The sequence below is a fragment of the Pyrgilauda ruficollis genome, unplaced genomic scaffold, assembly GCF_017590135.1.
Source record: "Pyrgilauda ruficollis isolate IOZ18807 unplaced genomic scaffold, ASM1759013v1 scaffold23, whole genome shotgun sequence".
Taxonomy (NCBI): Eukaryota; Metazoa; Chordata; class Aves; order Passeriformes; family Passeridae; genus Pyrgilauda; species Pyrgilauda ruficollis.
Genome location: NW_024522539.1, coordinates 9013728 through 9033105, shown reverse-complemented (window position 1 = coordinate 9033105; position 19378 = coordinate 9013728). Strand labels below are relative to the sequence as shown.

The 19378-nt window shown below is 42.7% G+C and overlaps 1 protein-coding gene across 4 annotated transcripts in view; it reads right to left on the bottom strand.

Moving 5' to 3' along the window:
- Nucleotides 1-3426: 3426 nt before the first annotated feature.
- The window catches only part of HOMER2 (homer scaffold protein 2), a 60024-nt gene continuing 44072 nt past the window's right edge, over nucleotides 3427-19378 (bottom strand). The window contains exons 4-10 of one of the 4 annotated variants that reach the window (XM_041468913.1): nucleotides 18765-18857; nucleotides 17608-17634; nucleotides 17325-17509; nucleotides 15671-15827; nucleotides 13392-13502; nucleotides 11311-11391; nucleotides 3427-10228 (exon numbers count right to left, since the gene is read on the bottom strand). In XM_041468913.1, the coding sequence (XP_041324847.1) occupies nucleotides 10040-10228; nucleotides 11311-11391; nucleotides 13392-13502; nucleotides 15671-15827; nucleotides 17325-17509; nucleotides 17608-17634; nucleotides 18765-18857 (843 nt within the window). In that variant the 3' untranslated portion in view covers nucleotides 3427-10039. The remainder of the gene's footprint in view (nucleotides 10229-11310; nucleotides 11392-13391; nucleotides 13503-15670; nucleotides 15828-17324; nucleotides 17510-17607; nucleotides 17635-18764; nucleotides 18858-19378) is intronic. The other 3 variants (XM_041468915.1, XM_041468914.1, XM_041468916.1) reach the window with 3 other exon arrangements.

Sequence of the window (19378 nt, the reverse complement as noted above, 5' to 3'; positions counted from 1 at the left end):
GACTAAATGTAAATAGCTTTGAAAGCTGATACGTTTCAGTGTGACATGATAATGCAAAAAGTGCTGTGCCAGTGCTGCTATTATTTATAATTCCCCAAATGTCTGAATTCCCTCCAGCCAGCATACATTAAGCACAATCCAGGGCATATGCCACAAATCATATTCAATGATGAAAAGTCAGGAGAAAAGCAAGAGCTCAATCTCTCTTGATTACAGCAGTCACAGATTTCTTTTTCATAGACTGCCAGTACTAATGAATGGAGAGGACACAGAAGGAAAACAAAAATACTCAATTCAACGTGCTCCATGTGCCAACAGATGTAGCTGCTCATAAACTTGATTAATTAAATGCAAACCATTGTCAAGAAATGTTGTTCAGGGGTTTTAAGCCCTCACTCTGACTAGCATCCAGCCATGGATATGGAAGTATGATCCTGGAAAGCTGCATGGGATTTAGCTCTGGGGTCCTGGGTACAACCACTGCTACACAGGAGGGCAGGAATTTATGAAGAGATCCATTTTTTGGTGGAGAATAGTAGGTCTCCAAAGCTCTGCTAGAGCATGATTTATTCAGTAAGATGTATCTTGCTGCTGTGCCAGTACAACTGGAATACAGCCTCAAAAGCAGAAGCTGGGCCTCATGTTGACTCACAAAAATCTCTGATTTTCAACATGCTGTTTTCTGTCTAGAGATCATTTCATTGCAGACAGTGCTTCCGAGAAGATCTAATATTTCTGAAGTTATTGAAATATGTTCAATGTTCAGGAAAAGTTTTGAGACCCAAAGGGAATTTCATAGCACAATCTTTGAAAAATCCAGAGGCAGAGGTCAGGGTTAAGCACCACTCAGCTGCAGTGATCTGTTACATGTTCCTAGCAATGCATTATTGCAAGAGGATCGGAATGTTTGCCGTGCAAAGGTTAGCTATGCTTTTAAAATTCACCAGGTCTCAGATCTCCCCAGCCTGAACAGCTCCATGGCAGTGCTGCCCTGACACTGTTAATGACAAAGTGGAAAGCTGTGTGGCAGGGTCTGGCACAGCCTCGCAGAGCTGCCTCACGAGCCTTTGGATGGCCATTTTTAGCCTTGCTCGCTGAAATCAAACCTGGCAGTGCACCTGGCAGGGCATTTTTTTCCTGGTTTTGAAGGATGGTTGGACTTTGCTCCAGTGGGTTCGGTGGCTGAAGCAGGGCTGCACCACCACTGCAGGTCAGGCCGAGCTCCTGTCATCACCTGTCTTTGCTTTTTCAGCTGCTACTGACACATTTTTGTATCCAACATTAACATTTCAGTTGTTCTCAGGAGAACAACCCATTATGTATTAGTCTCACTGATGCTGCTCTTCTGCTCTGGTTGGCAATGCTGATTATGTAAAGGATATTTAATGTTGTAAATAATTAAAATTTTATACAAGATTTTGGCTACTTTTCAGGAGTAAAAAAGAAATAAAAGAAAATGTATGCAGTGAATTTGAAAAAATGCTCAAGTCTTCTAGGAAGTGGGGAGACGGCTAATAATATATAATTAACATATCTTCCTTTCTTCTCTTGTTGGTGCAGACATGCCTTTAGATGAAAAGCAGGGGAAATTAAAAGTGTGTGGGACTGAATAATGTGGAATTTTATGTAAGTTCAACCTAGTCACCATCTACACATGTTATGGAGAGAGCAAGCCTGCTCCTGCTTAGGGATCTCATCCTGTACTACCTTTACACAGGCCTCCCCCATGGGGCCATGCTGGGGCTTTTCCTCCAAAAGGAAGGAAATTATGGCCTATCTTTTCCAATGAAAAAATTGGAATTCAAAGTGTCCAAAAGGAGTACATATTAAAGGGTAGTTCATTCATTTAGAGTCAAACATTTGATTTAAAGTTCACCTCATGTTTCCATCAGACATCCCGAGGTGGCACATCACAGCTCAGCAGCCCACAGTCAGGTAAAACACTTTTTAATGTCTGACACAGTCCATTGAGGTGGCTCCCGAGTCTTCTGACAGGAATCCAGTAAAATATGAAAATTAAAGGTTCACAGACAGCAGCAGCAGATATTCCTGCTGGAAGCATCACTCACCACAGACCCCAGACAAGGCTGTTTCTTTTGTAACCCCATGTCACTTGCACTATGAACAGCCGGCAAGGGGCAGCCCTTCACACAATCCAGAGACTTTCTGATGCTAAAAATGTACCCTGGGCTTAATGAGGCAGACAGGATACAGAAGTGCCAGGTGTGGCTGTACCAAACAGGTGCCTCTGTGCACAGCAGAGGCACTGCCCTGTGCACAGCCCAGTGCCCACATGGATGAGTGGGAATGTCCACTGTGGGACCACCAGCTTGCTAGGAGCAGAATGAGGCTTGCTTCTGATAATTGTAGGTGATGGGATGTACTCACAGATACCTCTGTTGTACTAACACTCATAATTATGCAAATCCAAATAGATAAATGGAGGTGTTTTTTGCTAAGAATTAGAGACTGTTACTTGCATTTTACTGTGATGCACAATCAGCTGGTTTTGTAGCTGCTGGCTTGTAGTCCCTGGTTATTCAGAGACTGCAAGAATTTGCTGTACTGCTTGTCAGAACCATTGATGGCTCCTGGTAGAAAAGCTCTGAACTAAAGGTCAGGGGCAGATGAGTTTCTCGCTCACCCCAAAGCTGACATTTGCAGCCTTGTAGCCCAGAGTAACAAAGGCACAACGAGCCACAGCCACTTTACAGTCCTCACACCCTCTTATTTCCTTTGGGGAAGCCTGGGCTGGGGCAGAGACAGAAGCCCTGCTGCTGTGTGATGAGCACAGCAGTGTTCAGCAGCAGCACGATGCAGTGTCGGTGCTGACCCCAGGGCTGTTCCCTTCCAGGGATGTGCTGCTGTGTGCCCCTGGAGCAGCCTTGGAGAGCAGCCTCACCCCAGGGCTCCCATAACTGCTCTGTGCTGATGAGGAGATGCCAAAACATCCCTCCTTTCAGCACAGAGGGGTCATCCTGAGCCCTAGGTGATTCCTCCAGAGACAACACCAGCTTCAGCTCCACCAGGGGCAGCTGCATCAGTTACAGCAATCACAGGAGGGTTTTCAGTCCTGAGCATACCCCAAACAGGGCAACAAAAAGCTGCCTCCTGACAATAGGCTTCTCTCAGCACTCAATAAATCCAAAATTTCATCTCCAAGTATTTATAAATTCTACTTTTCCAGTCATGTAAGTACCACTGATCCTGCACCCCCTCTGACTGGGCTAAAGGAACAAAGTGAAGCAAGACAAACATTTTAAAGCTCCACCACTTGAAAAAGACTTGAAGTTTCCAAGTCTTGATACCATACATATAGACCAAAATCACATTCTTCTGATCAAAGGACAGCATTCCATTGAGTTCCAACTCGCAGCCTCAAAGATATTAATTTTCTGAAATCAATGAAGACAATGAGACAAGAGATTTTACTTAAACTATATATTTTTACATAAAACAACTTTATGTTACAATAAAATCAGATAAAAATCACAAAGTTATATAATAAGTTCATAAAGAAAAAAATCAAGTTTTCATTTTATAGATATAAAACCCAGCATTTACTGCTACTAGGAGTCTAAATATTAACATTGACTGTCTATGGTCAATTTGAAAAAAAGAAAAAGAGGATAGTATTTCTTTACAGCAGACAAAATGAGGTAAGAGATGTTTTTACAATGACCCAACTGTAGCAAACACTTCAGTTTTCATTGAAACATATACTAAATATAATAAACCCAAATAAAAATATACATTTAGAGCACTGCAGTGTTTTCCCACAGTTGTATATCAACAAATTGTCATTCACTAAACTTTACTTGAAACAGTAAAAACAGGGTGTATGTTTATCTTTAGTACTAAAACCTCATAATAATCTAAATATTTTGGTATAGCAGACCACACTAGTACACTCTCAGAACTTTCAACTACAAGGGATATATTCATGTTAAAAACGATGTGCTTTGTTTGTCATTCATGATGAGATTTATAGAATATTATGTTCATGATCACTATTAGGCAATTAAATGAAAACATCTAAATGCTGCAAAATACTCTTTAACTGAGCATAGCTTCCTCATCACGTACCCAGGTTAATCAAAATCCTGCAAACTTAGAAGCTTAGTTCACTAATCTTATCAGTCTTTTTAGCTAGTATATGGCTAAAATAATTATTGCTGACCAGTGTTAAAAAAACAAACAAACCCAACCCAAACAAAAATACAATAGCAGACAGATTTTTCTCAAGTGCCTTCCTTGTATGTACCATTATTATTAGGTAACTAAATTAACTAACTTTCAAAATGTGCATATAAAATTTTTGGAAGTATAGGCACCTTCATCTGAAGATTGTATGTTCAGGCTACTTGCTTAAAAAAAAAAAAAAAAAATAGAAGAAAAAGGAAAAAAGAAAGAAGAAGAGCTAGCGTAAAACACAGTAGAAAATCAAAGGCTGGACATCAACAACCAGCTCTGCCCACAGCCTGCAGGAGAGCCCTCCTTTGGGAAGCACCTTCATCACATTTATCATTCAACTCCTGACTCTATTTCAGTTATCATTTTACTGCAGAGCATGGTATTTAAGACATGCAAACTTCATGCCAGTGAAGCCTAAAAGCCTAAAGCCCTGCCCAGCTCCCGGGGCATGGCACAGCATCCATCCCTGGCCAGGCTGCGTGGGCCAGCTGGGGCTCCCTGCCTCAGGTGCGCCTGGATCCACCTTGTGGCTGTGGATTGCTTTTCCTGACACACAGGTGCTCGCTGAACACCATCCATGGAAAGAAAAATGACCTTAGGGTAGCTTTCTGTCTTCCCATAGCTAAATTGCGCCCACAACCCTGCAGGCCCAGCCTGGGGCTCCTTGCTGCCCCTCAGGCCCCCGGGAGCAGGCCCTGCCCTTCTGCAAGGCCCCTGCTGCTGCTGAGGCCCTGTGCGCAGGAACAGCTTCTCCTACTTTTCACTGGAAGTGGCTGCCCATAGGCAGAGCCGTGGCTGCAGTGCTCTCCCAGCTCTGTGTGTGGACATTGTCCTTGCACAGACACCACCCCTGTGTGATATGCTGAGGAATTCTGATATTTACAGGCATGACAAGCCCAGAACTGACTGCCCGGACAAAGGTTGTGGGGCTGGTGGATCGGTGTGGCCATCGAAAGCTCATGGGCAGAGCGCATCTTTCACTGAAATCTCTGCTGAAAAAATAGGAAAAAAAAAAAAATTGCTGCTGCTGCTGCAGCCTCCCCTTACACCTCTTCTCTTCAGATTTAGCACTGGGCTAAGTTGAGCTGAGTGAGGCATTTCACCCTGACAGGGGTTTTATCTTTGTTAATCCACAGGCTCAGGAAGACAGCACTACATTCCTTACAAACCATCGATGCTTTGATGCCAAGATAACTCTTTGGAAGAGCCTAAGGAAGAGCTGAGAAACTCCCACCACAGCAAGTTGGTGACAGTAGCAGGGAATTTTCCTTCTGTCACTTATGACGCAGCCAAAGGTGGCAAAAAATTAATAAGGAAAAGAAATTAACACTTGGGAAAAAAAATATAACAGCATAGAGAAGAGAGCAGAAGTCTCTGGACAATTTGTGCTCTGCTGCCAGTGTTCCCTGTGCCCAACAAACCACGGAGCAATCACTGGACAGGGCAGCTGAGCCCGTGCCTGAGCACCACAAGTGCTTTGGCTGGTACCCTTGTAAGACAATGGCAGTGGCAGGGACAGCAGGCAGGACAGCAGAAACCCTTCCTGCTCACCTTAATTCAATGAGCATCTATAAAAAATTGTTCTCCCTAAATCACTCACATAAAAACCGAATCAGGTGTTTGTCCAGAAAAAAAAATATTGTCCAAATAATAATAATTTGTTTTCTGGCCACAGATCAACCCAGTGTAAAACTGTTTTAAGAAAGTACATCTTTTGAATGCTTGGATACAGAAAATGACAGGTGGTGTTGAACTTCTTAAAGAAAAGATAATTTTCTTCCAGTGAGCTCACTCAGTAAAGGAGACACCAATTAGATGTAGACAGAACACTGCAAAGTACTGCATTTGCTGAAAACGCACTTCTAGGCCAAACAGAACTACTTGTGAAGTTGAGTCAGAATTGGCAAAGAAAGATTCAGCCAAGTAATAAAAACCCAAAAAGTTTAACCTTCTTTATTCTGAGCTGTGCAAAAAATTTCCATTTTTTCATTTTGAAATAATTTATTCCTAATATGAGACTAAGGTATTTTTCCAAAATGTGACATATCTAATGGAATATTCTTTCCCCTTGAAAATAACTCCATCAATTTTTTATGTCACTTTTGCTTTTATGTAATACGAGGTATACCTGTTTATTTCTCATTTTGTCAAAACCCCTCAAACCCTAGCATTATTCAGCAGCTCTAACACCACCTCAAAGAAGCGTCTCACCCAGAGGTCAGCAAGTCACACTCTGTCCTGGTGTCACAGGAGGCCAGCACAGATTTTTCTTGCTGAAGCTGCCAGGCAGGCAGGATGGGAGTGTGGCAGGACCCGCGGGGGTGCAGCTGACAGAAACCCACCTGGGAAGTGCCAAGCACATGTCCTTTGTTAAGGAAAGACCATGTAAGTGAGGTAGGAGAGATCCTGCCACAAAAACCACTCAGAGGGAGAAACCTGTGTCCAGAAAGGGAACTCATGGTCACCCAAGGTGAGGTACAGCCCCCTGTAAATGTGCTCAGCTGGGTGGAAGTGGAGCACTGACCAAGGCATTGCTGACAGGCACGGGGAGACCAGGATTAGCCCAGCACCGTGTAACAAGTAAAACCAAGCTCTGCAGATCTTCTCTTGGACAGGGATGAGTATTTCTTGGCCCTGGCAGTATTTAGGGCCATCCCTAAGCAGGTGTCTGCCAGCTGAACTCAGGTGCCCACAGGGACAGGTGAAACTCCAGCTGTGCACAAAAGGGGGGTCAGTGCATCCACAGGATGGTGTGTGCATTTTGGTGGGGGAAGGCTGGCTGTCCTGGTGCTCCCATCAGGACAGAGGAGGCATTTCAGTGCTGGGATGAGTCTCAGTGGAGCAGTGTGAGGCTCTCAGCTTGGCACACGGGTTAGTGCTGGGCCACCAGACAGCACCAAGGAATAGGCAGTGTGTGACACCATCAGTCCCCTGGGGTGGACACAGGGACAGGGACAGGCCAGAGAGGGAGCTGCAGTTGGTGCCCAAACGCTCCTGAGAGCATGCACTGCCACTCTGTTTTTTCTCTTGAAGAGGAAAAATCCAGTACAAGAGATGGAAAGCTTAAAAGAGATGGCGTTTTGGGGAGTTTAAGTGATTATACATAGAAGCTCTCAACTTAATGCTGTTGGGAAGGAAAAAGAAAGAAGGCAATTAAAACAAGCCCTTGGAGGCTTGAAGGACAGAATTTCCCACAGCATAAAGCTGTGTACAGGCATCCCTAAGAACTCAACATCAGAGTAATAGCAGGTACAAACAGATATATACATCTGGGGCAAGACAGAAGAGACAGGGCAGGGATTTCTTTAAGGACACTCCATTGCTCCTCTGGTGGGCACTAAGCACCCAGAAACAACTGCCTGTGCCACAGCTATGCACTGGCTTAATGTGCCGCCATCAAACTCCATCTGTTTAATTGATGCAATCCCATGGAAACACTTCTCTTGCAATTTAAGAGTGGCTTAATACATTCCTAATGAACTGGATCTGAGATAGACCTAAAGTGGAAAACAAAGATCTGGATTAAACCAAATAATCTGATTTTTTCAGAGTCTTTTGCATCCTTTTACCCAGCATCATTTTAAAAACAATTTATGTTAAAACAAAGAGAGAAGCCCTTTGATCACTCAGCAGTAAAAGGAAGATAGGGCAGAGTCCTCGGTGCAAAAGCAATGAAGCACTGGGAGGAGCAAGGCCTTGACTGCCAGTATTGCTTGCAGCTCTTAGTTGTGTTATCCTGTGGCTCCCAGCTGATGCAGGGACCAAAAAGCAGCATGGGAGGAGAGGAGAAGCAGGATGAGCTGCCTTCTAAATTATGGTGTATATCTGACTTTCTATCAAATAAAAAAGACTAAAAATGGAGACTACTTGTGCACGACCACACATTTGCTGACGTCATTTTCAATTTTGAGAAGTCTGATCTAACCCCACATTATACAACTGTTGAATCTTCCATGCTGGCAAAGTCTAATTTTCACACGCCTACATGCTATGTACCTGATTTTTATTTTTATTTTTAAATATCAACAGCCTAAATATTTTTTTTTAAAAAGAGACGTCAATGGTCATAATGCTTATGAAATGTCCTAGCTTTACATCCATTGTTTCAAAGGAGTAAAAGCAAAAATACTCGAAGTCCATTCTAAAAAACAGGCAATGAAGATAATGTAACAGTAACAGATGAAATGAAAATTCAAGGGACAATTGCAGATCCTATCTCCACCTCGGGGATTATACATTCATCTGCAAAAAAATATTCAATGCATGTTTCATCTGCAACCCACCTTTCTTTTAAAGGTCACTTTAATAATCAAGATGTGCCAAAAAAAGGAAAAAGCCCTGAAATTCCAAGAAAAGCATGGCCATTTTATATCAGTCCCTGCTGGCAAGCACTAAAACAGTGCTTAGCCAAACTGTCGTCTGAATCAAGCAAATTACAATGTCATGTACACAGAAGTACTTTCCTGAATTAATTAATTAATTAATTAATTAAACACCCTCAAAACAGGTTATGGAGAAAGAAGACAAAGAAGCTGAAGGAAGTCCTGGGGGAAAGAGCCAGGTTTGGACTGGATTCTCCTCTCTCACCCTTTTTACATCCCTGTCTGTGATGAACTGAACTTCCTTCTCACTGAAGGCCAGGGTATGACCTTGCATTTCTCAACACACGCTTAGAGCTGCTGAATAATCAGTTCAAGAATAAAAGAACATTTCTGCCTCTTGGGTTGAGGGGGGTTTTTTTGGTACAACCTAACTTGGTGACTAATTCCTATCCTACTGCCAGAGAAAGCAGAAATCCTAGGAAAGGATTTTAATTTCTCATGCATCTTAATTTCTCAAATTTCTGCCCTGCCAGTCTCTTGGGCAGAAATTTGCTTCTGAGCAACACCTTCCAGTAACCTTATGATGCTTCTCAGATCCGTCTCCTTCCCCACTGCTGCAGATCAACAACAATCAAGCTGCACGCAGAGGGGCATGAGTCCTGCAAACCAGCAACACACCACTTTTAAAAACAAGTATCTGGTCCCCAGACTCAGGTGGGCATTTTTCAGAGATGCACATAATGATGGAACTACATGGGTCCAAAACTGAAGGCCAGAGAGAGGTGATGCTGCTAAGCAAGAGAAGCTGTTCTCACTGACTGGTGAGACACATGACTTCACGAGCTGAAACTCATTTCTGCATTGTTGACTTTGTGCTGTATGGGTCCAGGCAAGCACATGAAACCTCTATCAGAGGCTATCTGAAATCCACTGCATTTTTTTGGCTGAATTTGGCCTGATTGACATGGTCCCTAAAGGTACTGGTATCTGTGAGAAGTGATTCTCCTGACTGCAGCTCATCACAGGCACATTTTACAAACTGCAGGGGTTCCAGCTAATCTCTCTGCTCCACCACGGAATAAAGTCAATTCTGCTAAGAGTACTGATAGTCCGACAAGAAAATTACTTCTTTTCTGTTTCTATGGTTGCAACAGCCCTTAAGAAAGATATAAATTTCCCTGCAACAACTAACTGCATATTCATTTTAAGGTAGATCTAGTTCCAGATTCCTGAGACAGAACCCTCTACCTGTTCCCAACCCCACAAAGCCAGAGCAGCAATAGAGAAAGTTTCTAATCGCAACAGAATTCAGTGAGCAGCATGATTGGTTTGGTAAATAAACAAAGAAACAAAAAAAAAAAAAGAAACCCACCAAAAAAACCCCATAGCAAATTTTCAGCCTCTATGTACAAAACCAATGCAAACAAGTGGAACATTCTAGTTATATTTTGTAAAACACACGTTTGGGATCAACAAAACATCAAACATCCAGACCCTAGATTACAAAAAAGATCTATTGCCATCTAATTGTCAACCCCAAGTTTAGACAGTCCTTGTCGAAAATCATGTAATTCATCTATCTTCCCGTCTAGTACATCTAAAAAATTCTTTAATTCAGTTTTAAGGTTGGTCTGCCTATGTTTGTTCTCTTCAACTTCTGTCCTTAGCGTTCTGACTTTCTCTTCAAGATCTTTGTTCTTTTTCTCAGCAGCCTTAAAGACAAAAGAGACAATAAGATGAATCACAGAGAAGGATGAGCAGCATTTCATAAATTAAAGCAACAAATGGCAGCTGGGCTGTAAGAGTTTGCTCCAACTTCTGTAAACTGATTAACACAAGCACCTCTGAGAGCAACTGACATGAGTGTGTCAGATTAAAAACCCACGCAGGAAAGGACACAGATTAACTGGAAAAGATGCTTTGCATCAGACTTTGTCATTTGGTTGATATCTTCAAATTCAGCTGGATTTAAATAGTGAACTGTGCATACATTTGTGTCATTGCTACGGTTGCAGAATTAGACACTGTGCCATCAATTACATACAGAATTATCTACGGTGGTTTAACCTTGGAAAACAAACTTAGGAAATACTGTCTGAGGAATAAAGTTGCTTTATTCAGCACTTTGGGATTTATTGGTATTTTTTTAAAATTCTACTTTGCCTGATGGCTTATTTATTGATTGGATTTTACTTCATCGATAAGACTGCTCATTTTTGTTCTCTTTTCATGTATTAAATTACTGCATTTCCACAAGATCCGACTCGAGGAGGCGATGCCCAAAGTCCAGCTGCTGCCTGGGGCAAGGCCCCCAAGCACTGCTGGAAAGGGATGTCACAGCACAGGGACACATCCCCAGGTGAACTTTTACCCTGATGCTGAGCAGCTATGCTCATCTGCTTCTTTCCCAAAGCCTGCCCTGCTGCCACTGCAGCAATTACCCCCCCAGTTACCCCCAGGTCTTGGGGAGCTGCTCGACACACGTGGCAGTGGTGCAGCTCCATGAGCCCAAAGCAGCAGAAACATGGGACACAGGACAGCCTGGAATTGCAGGAGAGGGATGCTACATGATTCCAGGCAAACCAGTTTCTGCAGTGGAGCTATTTCATCACTCCTGTGCTGGGAATGGCACTGTGTATTTTGCATGTAATTAGCATTTTTTGTTTTTACAAACTGGACCTCTCTTGGCTTGAAACACTGAAGTCTGAATAGAGAAATGCATATAGCTACCAGAAAAAAAAAAGTCAAGGAAAGGTACCAACTATTTTGAAACTAATTTCACTGCTAACTGTACCTGTAATTGTTCAGATACAGATTCACATTCTGACATTAGCTCTGGTATAATTTCACCCTGCTTTCGGAGCTCTTCCAGTTCCTTTGAAAACATAAAAGAAAAAATATTAGTGCAAGCTTCAATTTAAAACATAATGAAAATTTGAAAAGATGAAATGGCTTTGCATATTTTATTGTATTCTGCACAGTATTTGGATTGAAAATAATCAAAATAACCTGCCTGCATTCCAAAATTTCTAATTTTCTACAAGAATACATTTTTTCACTGAATTTCTTACTTTGCATTTCTAAAACAGGCAATGTAATCCCATCTCTTGCATGAATTCCATGAATTATATTAATAAAATCTTGACCTAAACCATGTAACTACGCAAAAGATGTATTAAATACCAGAGAAATCTGAATGGCTGTAATGCTACAAGCAATTTATAGATGGTAGCAAAGAGCATATTAGACAATTTCAATGACATACAACAGCAAAAAAAGAAGGCCAGTGGCTTTACCAGCTGCACATACAGAGACATCATTACAGAACACTGGTGTCATGGGCTTTCCTCCATGGTACAGCTCTGAGAACCAACACCTTCCCCCTTCCCCAAAATCTGTATTTGGTTCTGGCCTCACTACCCAAACTGAGCAGACTTGATGAAGGCAGTTAATGGAAAGAGCAACAGTAGGAATCCATGTCTCTGTTGGAAACTAAGACAACTTGACTTGAAAAAAAGTGCAAGATCCTCCTCCAGAAACTTGCCATGTGATGATCTCCAGAGAATGCAAGGGTGTACCCCTGGACTATCTGGACTTGTGCAAAGCATTTGACACTGCTCCACACAGAAGCCTTGTCTCAAAATCAGAGAGACGTGGAATTGGTGGAGGAACCACTTGGTGGACAAGCACCTCCTCCATGAAGAGGGTATCAGCAGCTTCTCTTACATGCAATGCCATGAGAACACTTCATGTGGGTTTGGATTCCAGACCATGAAAGACTACTTACAGGTAGTTTAGAGCTAATTGAGAACATGCTGATGTAAGCACGAATTTTTAAAACAAGTTAGTATATTTTCAGTGTAAATGGAAGACAGGCTTGTAAGATTCACAAGTCGATCAATTTTCTGGTTCATTTGGTACAGTAAAAATGTGAATCTTGAGAAGAATTCTAGGAGACAATAAGGGCTGTTCTATATGCTATTCTCACAGAAAGGTTGGGAAGACAGCATTACAATTCCCTTTGAAATAAAGGGCTGGAAACCACTATATTTATAACAGTGTATCAAAATCCATCTCCCTAAACAATTTCCTTCCACCACCACACAACCTCTTAACAGCAGAGCTTATAAGAGCACCAGAGATTACAGAGATGCTGCAATGGCACATGGCAAAGTTTACTGCACTGCTTTTCCTCTTCAGCCAGCACACAGCATTTGGTCAGTGTGACAATGCAAAAAAAAGAGCTTCTCAGGATTTTCCCACTGTTCTGGGGTTCCAAGTCATCATCCTCCTTAGAAAAATTAACACCCTGTAATGTCAAAAATGACAAACTGGGGTACTCTAGAGGAATCTGAATTTCTCACTCCTGGCATTAGTCCTGAGATCAGAGTGAGCCCATTACCCAGCAAAGCTGCAAACTATGAGCCATGCAGAAAAGAAACAGGGCTTGTTACACAAATGCCAAATTATTTTCTAAATTATGTCTTTTTAATGACAATCCTGATGTCTACAGGAATTTTTGGCACGGGGAAAGTCAAATGAATCTGTTCTCAGCACACATCTGTCTGGCACTGGGCACCAAGTTTCACCACTGGCTCTTCTACAAGGACAAGTGTTGTGTACATAAAAGCATCCTTTTCTAACCCCTGCCAAATTACAGCGTGCAGCCACAGCACACAACACATCATGAAACTTGGATGGAGAAACACTACCAAACAAGGGACTGTACATGGAAAACCTAGAAACAGGAAACACCCCAAGACATCAGGCTGCTTCTGGTGGTAGGTGAGCCACTCCATAAATCTACACCCAAGGAGAGAAGCAGACAGTCCCACTCAAACAGGAAAATGCCATTTCTGTATTCAGGGCACTCACCAGCTCTTTGTCCTGAAGTTCTGTTTCCAGTTCCTGGAGACGTCTACTCAACTGTGCATTTCTTTCCTTTTCTTTATTTATTTCATTGCACTGTTCCTCCAGTTCTTCAATCTTTAAGGAATGTCAAACATTAGGTGAAATTTTTCAAACTTCTGAAAATCTGGGGCAGAACACAGCTGATGAAATGGACATGGGATCTGCTTCCTAAATCATAGCATTTGATTCACTGCAACCAAATTATCACTTCTTTCCTTCAAAAGAGTCAATTTACACATCCACTAGGAAACCCTGGGTCTGTATTTATTCTCTCTTACAGTCTCTCTTGCAAGTACTCAGGAATGCACAAAACACTGAGCTGCAAAAATAAGTGGAATTTGGGATAAAATCTGCACTTCAGTCCTCTGAAGCCAACACAAGGCTACAAGGAATGGATTTTCTTAACACACTAGGAGAAGAAATCTCTTGGGGGTTGCTTATTATTCCAGCTGGTGTATGAGGGGCACGACATCGAAACTTTGGGGGGAGAACCAGTTCAGAGCAACATCTGCTGCTTTGTTCTCTCGCCCAGGGATGTGCTTTGCTCTCTCCAAACCTCCTGCTGCCAGCTCTGGACTCAGCTCCCAGGAGATGCACTTCCCACAGGCCGATAGACCAGCTCATTAAAGAATGTACTTTAATTCTCAGCTTCATGTTGCTTTGGGATTATAACTTCCCTCATTTGAAGGTAGAGTGATATGCAAAAAATTCTGACCCAATTAATAAAGGAGAAGGAACTTCCCAGGGCACTGCAGTGGTGCAATGTGAGCACTGAGCGAGGAACCTGCTTGGGGAAAAACCTCAGAAAACCTCCCTGTACAGAGAAAGAGAGCACATTATACAGACAGCATTGCTGCACAGCCTGGCTGGTCACCAGCATGGGGACTTTGAAGAGGCAGTAAGAGCAGCGGTGTTTTAATAATCTCCTCTTTTCTAGTACAGCTGCTGGGATGTGGCATGTGTTGATGAGAACAGCTTTTCCCTGCAACAGTATAAAAAGGGAAATAACCGCCCGGCAAGTGACGATATTTTCCCATAACACATTGTTCCAGTCTCTCACTTCTCCCCTGTCCACAAGAGACTGGATATAGGAGCGCAAATCATGTAACAACTAATATTAATTTGTTAATGCAACATCAGTTAATACAGCTCTGGTTTGATCTCTGCATTACCACTGTGCACCCATAAAACATGAGTGAATAAACAGTGAGTACTGGCCTCAGAAAAAAGGGTGTTGTTCCACAACGACTTTCAGTGCCAACAAGCAACCCAAACCCCCTCCAACAGCTAAACACTACTTGCAGCCTATGACACACAAAAAGACATGAAATTCCTTCCCTCTTCAAAAGCAAACACTAAACAAAAAACATCCTCACCAGATTGATACAATCTGATCTCTACTTTAAATGCCCTAGTGATCCATCTAAGCAGCAGGAAAAGGATCCAGATTTCCAAAAGCACTTAGGATAAATAGGATGAAAATATCCCTGCAAAAGCAGTGCTCATGAAAACCAGGATCCCCTGTGCCCATAGGGGCTGCTGCAGATAGTAAAGCATTATCTCAGAGATGGTACTACTGACTATGCTAAACCTTCACTGATTTCTGAGTTGTTCTCTGCTGTAGCCATTGCTAACCCTCCATCTTATACAACCAAGAGATGTGCTCAGTAATGAAGGGGAAAAGGCTTTGATGACTCCTGTTGGCAAGTTTCTGCATGAGATGTGCCAGGTGTTATCGCTGGAGGTCCCAGCTCACAGCCCACAGTGCTGAGGAAATAACTCACATCCTCATTCCCCTGCACACTGCTGGGATTTGCTTCTAATCCTGAGTGGTTCCCAGGCTGGGTTCCTGTGGATAACCACACCACAATCTCTCCTTCTGCTCATCCATATCGGGCAGTATTTAAGTGAGCTTTGACAGGGATATGCAATAGCAGTCCCACTTTTAGAACCCTTCTGGTTCCTCACCCCAGCCAGCAAGCCCTGCTGACACCAAGTCTCCCAAATCCTGATGCAGGGAACTTCAGGTGATGCAGCAGCTCCTCTGCTCCCTCCCAGCCTGCTGTGTGCAGAGGGGAGCAGCTGCCTGAGCTCCCCATCCACCTGCTCCCTATCCACCTCCCTTTCAAGGCCAGCTCCATCTGCTAGCACACGCAGCGAGAAAGCTGCAGAGATCCCAGAGGAAGAGCCCTCCTGGGAGCAGCTGGCTGGAGGGGCAGCTCTCCTGTGGGTATGTTCTCTACCTTGCCCCTCAGCTGGTCGTTCTCCTCCTTGCAGGCTGAGAACTGCTTCTTCCAGTGCTCGATGCTGGCCGCCGACTCCTGCAGGGCTGTGGACAGCCGCGCGTTGCTCTCCCGCAGCGACTGCAGCTCCGTCTCCCACTTCTTCACGTTGGATGAACTGGGAAAAACAGGACACCATGAGGTGGTTTCGCCTTGTGTTCCCGTGAGTTGTTATTCTTTACCTGCCTGCAAACTCCCCCATTAATTTGCTGCAGTAAGAGGCAGAGCACTCAGATGTGTGTAATTGCCTTTAGCCATCACATTCCTATGGAGAACAAAAGCCTTAATTTGACTGTCTCTGTCAAAACAAAGGGATCTACCAAGCCCAGCAGCAGTGGCCTGTGTCTGGAACAAAAGCCCTGCTGTCAGAGCAGGCTGTAGGGTCCAGCTGCCCACTTGCACACAGGGGTCTCACCCTGGCACTGCATGGTCCCTGACACCTCCTGAGCTGTGTGGCTGCAGCACCTGGGGCCGGGCACCTGGCAGCCCCGCAGCACAGCCACTGCACATCTGCAGATGGCACAGCTACTCCAAATGGAAGATTTCAGGGGGTTGACATGATCTATATTTGAATTTATTTTAATGCTGAGTCTTAACTATAAAAGTGTTACATAATGCTGCAGAATTAAACTACTCATTCCCCAAAGCTCTGAGCTGAAGCACAGAGCACAAGATTAGAGGGTGAACGGGAGGAAGGCTTTGAAACTCCCTGTGTGCTACTTGCTGCCTGCCTGTGGAGGTGTCTCCAGCAAGAGCAATGAGCTCACACTACTGTTTGAAGCAGGTTAAGCTACTGAAATGTCAATAAAGAGAGAAGTTGTACTTCAAACATAATATATGCAACCTTGGAATTGCTCACTGGATAATGCTGCTCACAGTGATGCTTTGTTTTTTAAATACCTTTTTAAGAGTAGCTTGATCTTGTTAGATTTTCTTTCCATTCACAGATACACATTCACATGCCAGCGGCAGACAAGGCAAGATCCCAACAGAGAATTACTCTATTTTAATGTTGTAACTTTGCATATTGCAACGCCTGTATTTTCACTACAGCTGCAAATTACTCTTCTCAGCATTTTCAAATTATTTATCAAAGCAAATAGCAAAAAATATGATTTCAAGGGGCTCTGTCCACAATTTAGAAATATCCCCTAAGACTTCCAAGTGCTCTGATGAAATTATACTTCTCACTTCAACTTTTTATGGTTGAGTTCATTCCCTTTCATAATTTTAAATATCCATATCTATTTTCATCAAAGTAAGTGTAGCAAACTCAAAGCAAGATTGGCTTCACATGTTATCAGCAGCAATTGCTCCCCTATGGCTTTAATGTTATTTCTGTGGATCTAAAACTTCCTGAAAGAAGATGGTTATAATAGTTGGCATCAGCAGAATGAAAGAGGGCTTATTTCTTCACAAACTACATCAGGAATAAATGAAATGGGAAATATTTCTCAACTGGATACCAGGAGATACTTGCTAAAATCTTCATTCATCCATTCTGTGGCACCATTTAAAATTAATTACAATCTGAATAATTTCTGTTAATATCATTATCCATCAGATAATTACAGCACACTTTCCCAATGCAATTTAGGTTCTACAGGAACTTCACCTTTGGGCTAGAGCAAATTTTAATTTATCATTCTCAGATTTGAGATGTGCCTCAGCAGGGCCACCGTGTGATGCCTTCTCATCGTCTGTGCCATTCACGCTTGAAGCTCGAGTGGAAGATGGTGTTTCACGTCCAGACTCCTGCAGCACAACACACAAACGAACACTGGGTGTCTCCTGCATCTCCTGCAAGACCACAACACCAATTTCTTTGTAATCTTGATCCCACACCACTTGGCTGAGACCTCGGCTCTCCTGGCAGAACAGTGGTAACACACACATACCCTTTTCATCTTGGCTGCAAAGCTGGTCTGTTTAAAAAGAATGAAAAAATTACAATGATATACAAATGGAAGTTTAAAGTGTTCAAAACTTTAAAAAATTTTTTTCCCTGATAAGGCTTGTGTTTTTCAAAAGTTGTTTGGTTTTTTTAAGATAATGAAACAATGAAACACACAAAGTACAAACAAACAAACAAAAATAGTACTGCTCCTCCAAAGACATACTATTTACACACTGCTTGGTGCTGACCACCAACAGAGAACAAACAAAGTGAACTACAAAGACCATGACCAAAGTCTTTACAAAACAAGTATCCAAAGTCAGCCACTCAGATTGATATTTGTGGGTCCCACAAATGGGGGTGGTTGCAAGACTAAAACCATTCTGCAGCTTTTTCTGATCATTCATCTGAATTCCTCTCTGATCAAAATCTGTCTAACTTTCCTCCAGACATTAGCCCAGGCCAGGAGCACCTGCTGAGCAGGGCTCACTCTCACCTAAAGCAATGCACACAAAAATACAGCCAATCCTGCAGAGAGCCTGGGACACGACTCCATTTCTGCAGTTTGTAGGAAATGCAGCCCTCGCTGGGCACTGGGCACTGGTGGCACCAGGTGCGCTGCCAGGAGAGGCTACTGTGCAGATACACAACACAGGCTTCTTCCACACCCCCTAAAACCTCCCCTAAACTTCTTCCAATCCCCCTAAAACTCCCACACCACAGCTGCCCAGGGAACACTGGACACAAAGTCAGGCTAACCAATGCCAAATGCCACAAAAGTGGCCTGGACAGATGACAAGGAAGGATATTGATGAATCTCATTTACGTCTGCTGGAGCACTACACTGACTGACTTCCCAGTGACTCAAACTGTGTTTAACAGTACAAATCGAAGGATGTATAGCTTTCCCTGTTATTAAAAAAGTTGTAACAGCTCAAGGACTGCTGAAAAAATTAGATTTAAATGAAAGTAAGGAGCATGGACGGAAGAAAAATATTCCTCTGACAATGCTAATGTCCAGCAGCTGACAATTACCTTCAGCAATCTCCATTTTATATACTTTAAGCTGGCTGCCAGAAACTGGCACAGTCCATTTGAAAATTTAACTTTAAATTATTTATCCTGTATGTGTACAGGTATTAAAGCTAAATTACAAACCTGTGAATGATTGCTTGAGGTTTCAATTTTCTCTTGAGATCTGTCTCTTGCAAGTTTGGCAGCTTCTTTTACTTCTTGGAACTTCTCTGCAAACTAGAAAAAGCATGAAATATATTTATTAACATGATTTATCTTCCATTAAACCATTAAGACTGCTACCTTCTCATGGTATAGATGTCCAAAAGTGAACACCTAATTTTATTAATTTAGAATTTTTGGCAAGAAAAAACATTTTAATTCTTTGGCAGGATGGTTCTTCCAAAAGAAGTGGGGGTGTTTCTGAAAGAGGAATGTCTCTATAACTCTGGCCAACCACAGTAAAAGACCATGGAGGAAAAGGAACTGTTGGTGTCTCCCGGTTTGATTTGGTTCTGTTTATTTCCTCCCCCTTCTCTGCTTCCCTTGGTGTTGACAGTGTATTAAAGACAAAAGTATTAGAGACATATGTTTGGATAAAAATAGTATCAGTGTCTTCTATTCCTAAGAGCAAGTGAATTCAATTAAAGAATGCAAATAGGTTCATCTGCAGGAGGTAAGCAAGGGATTATCAAGACATAGGAAAAAGGAGAAGGTAGATCTCAATGTATGATGGAGTCGTACAAAACCACAGCTTT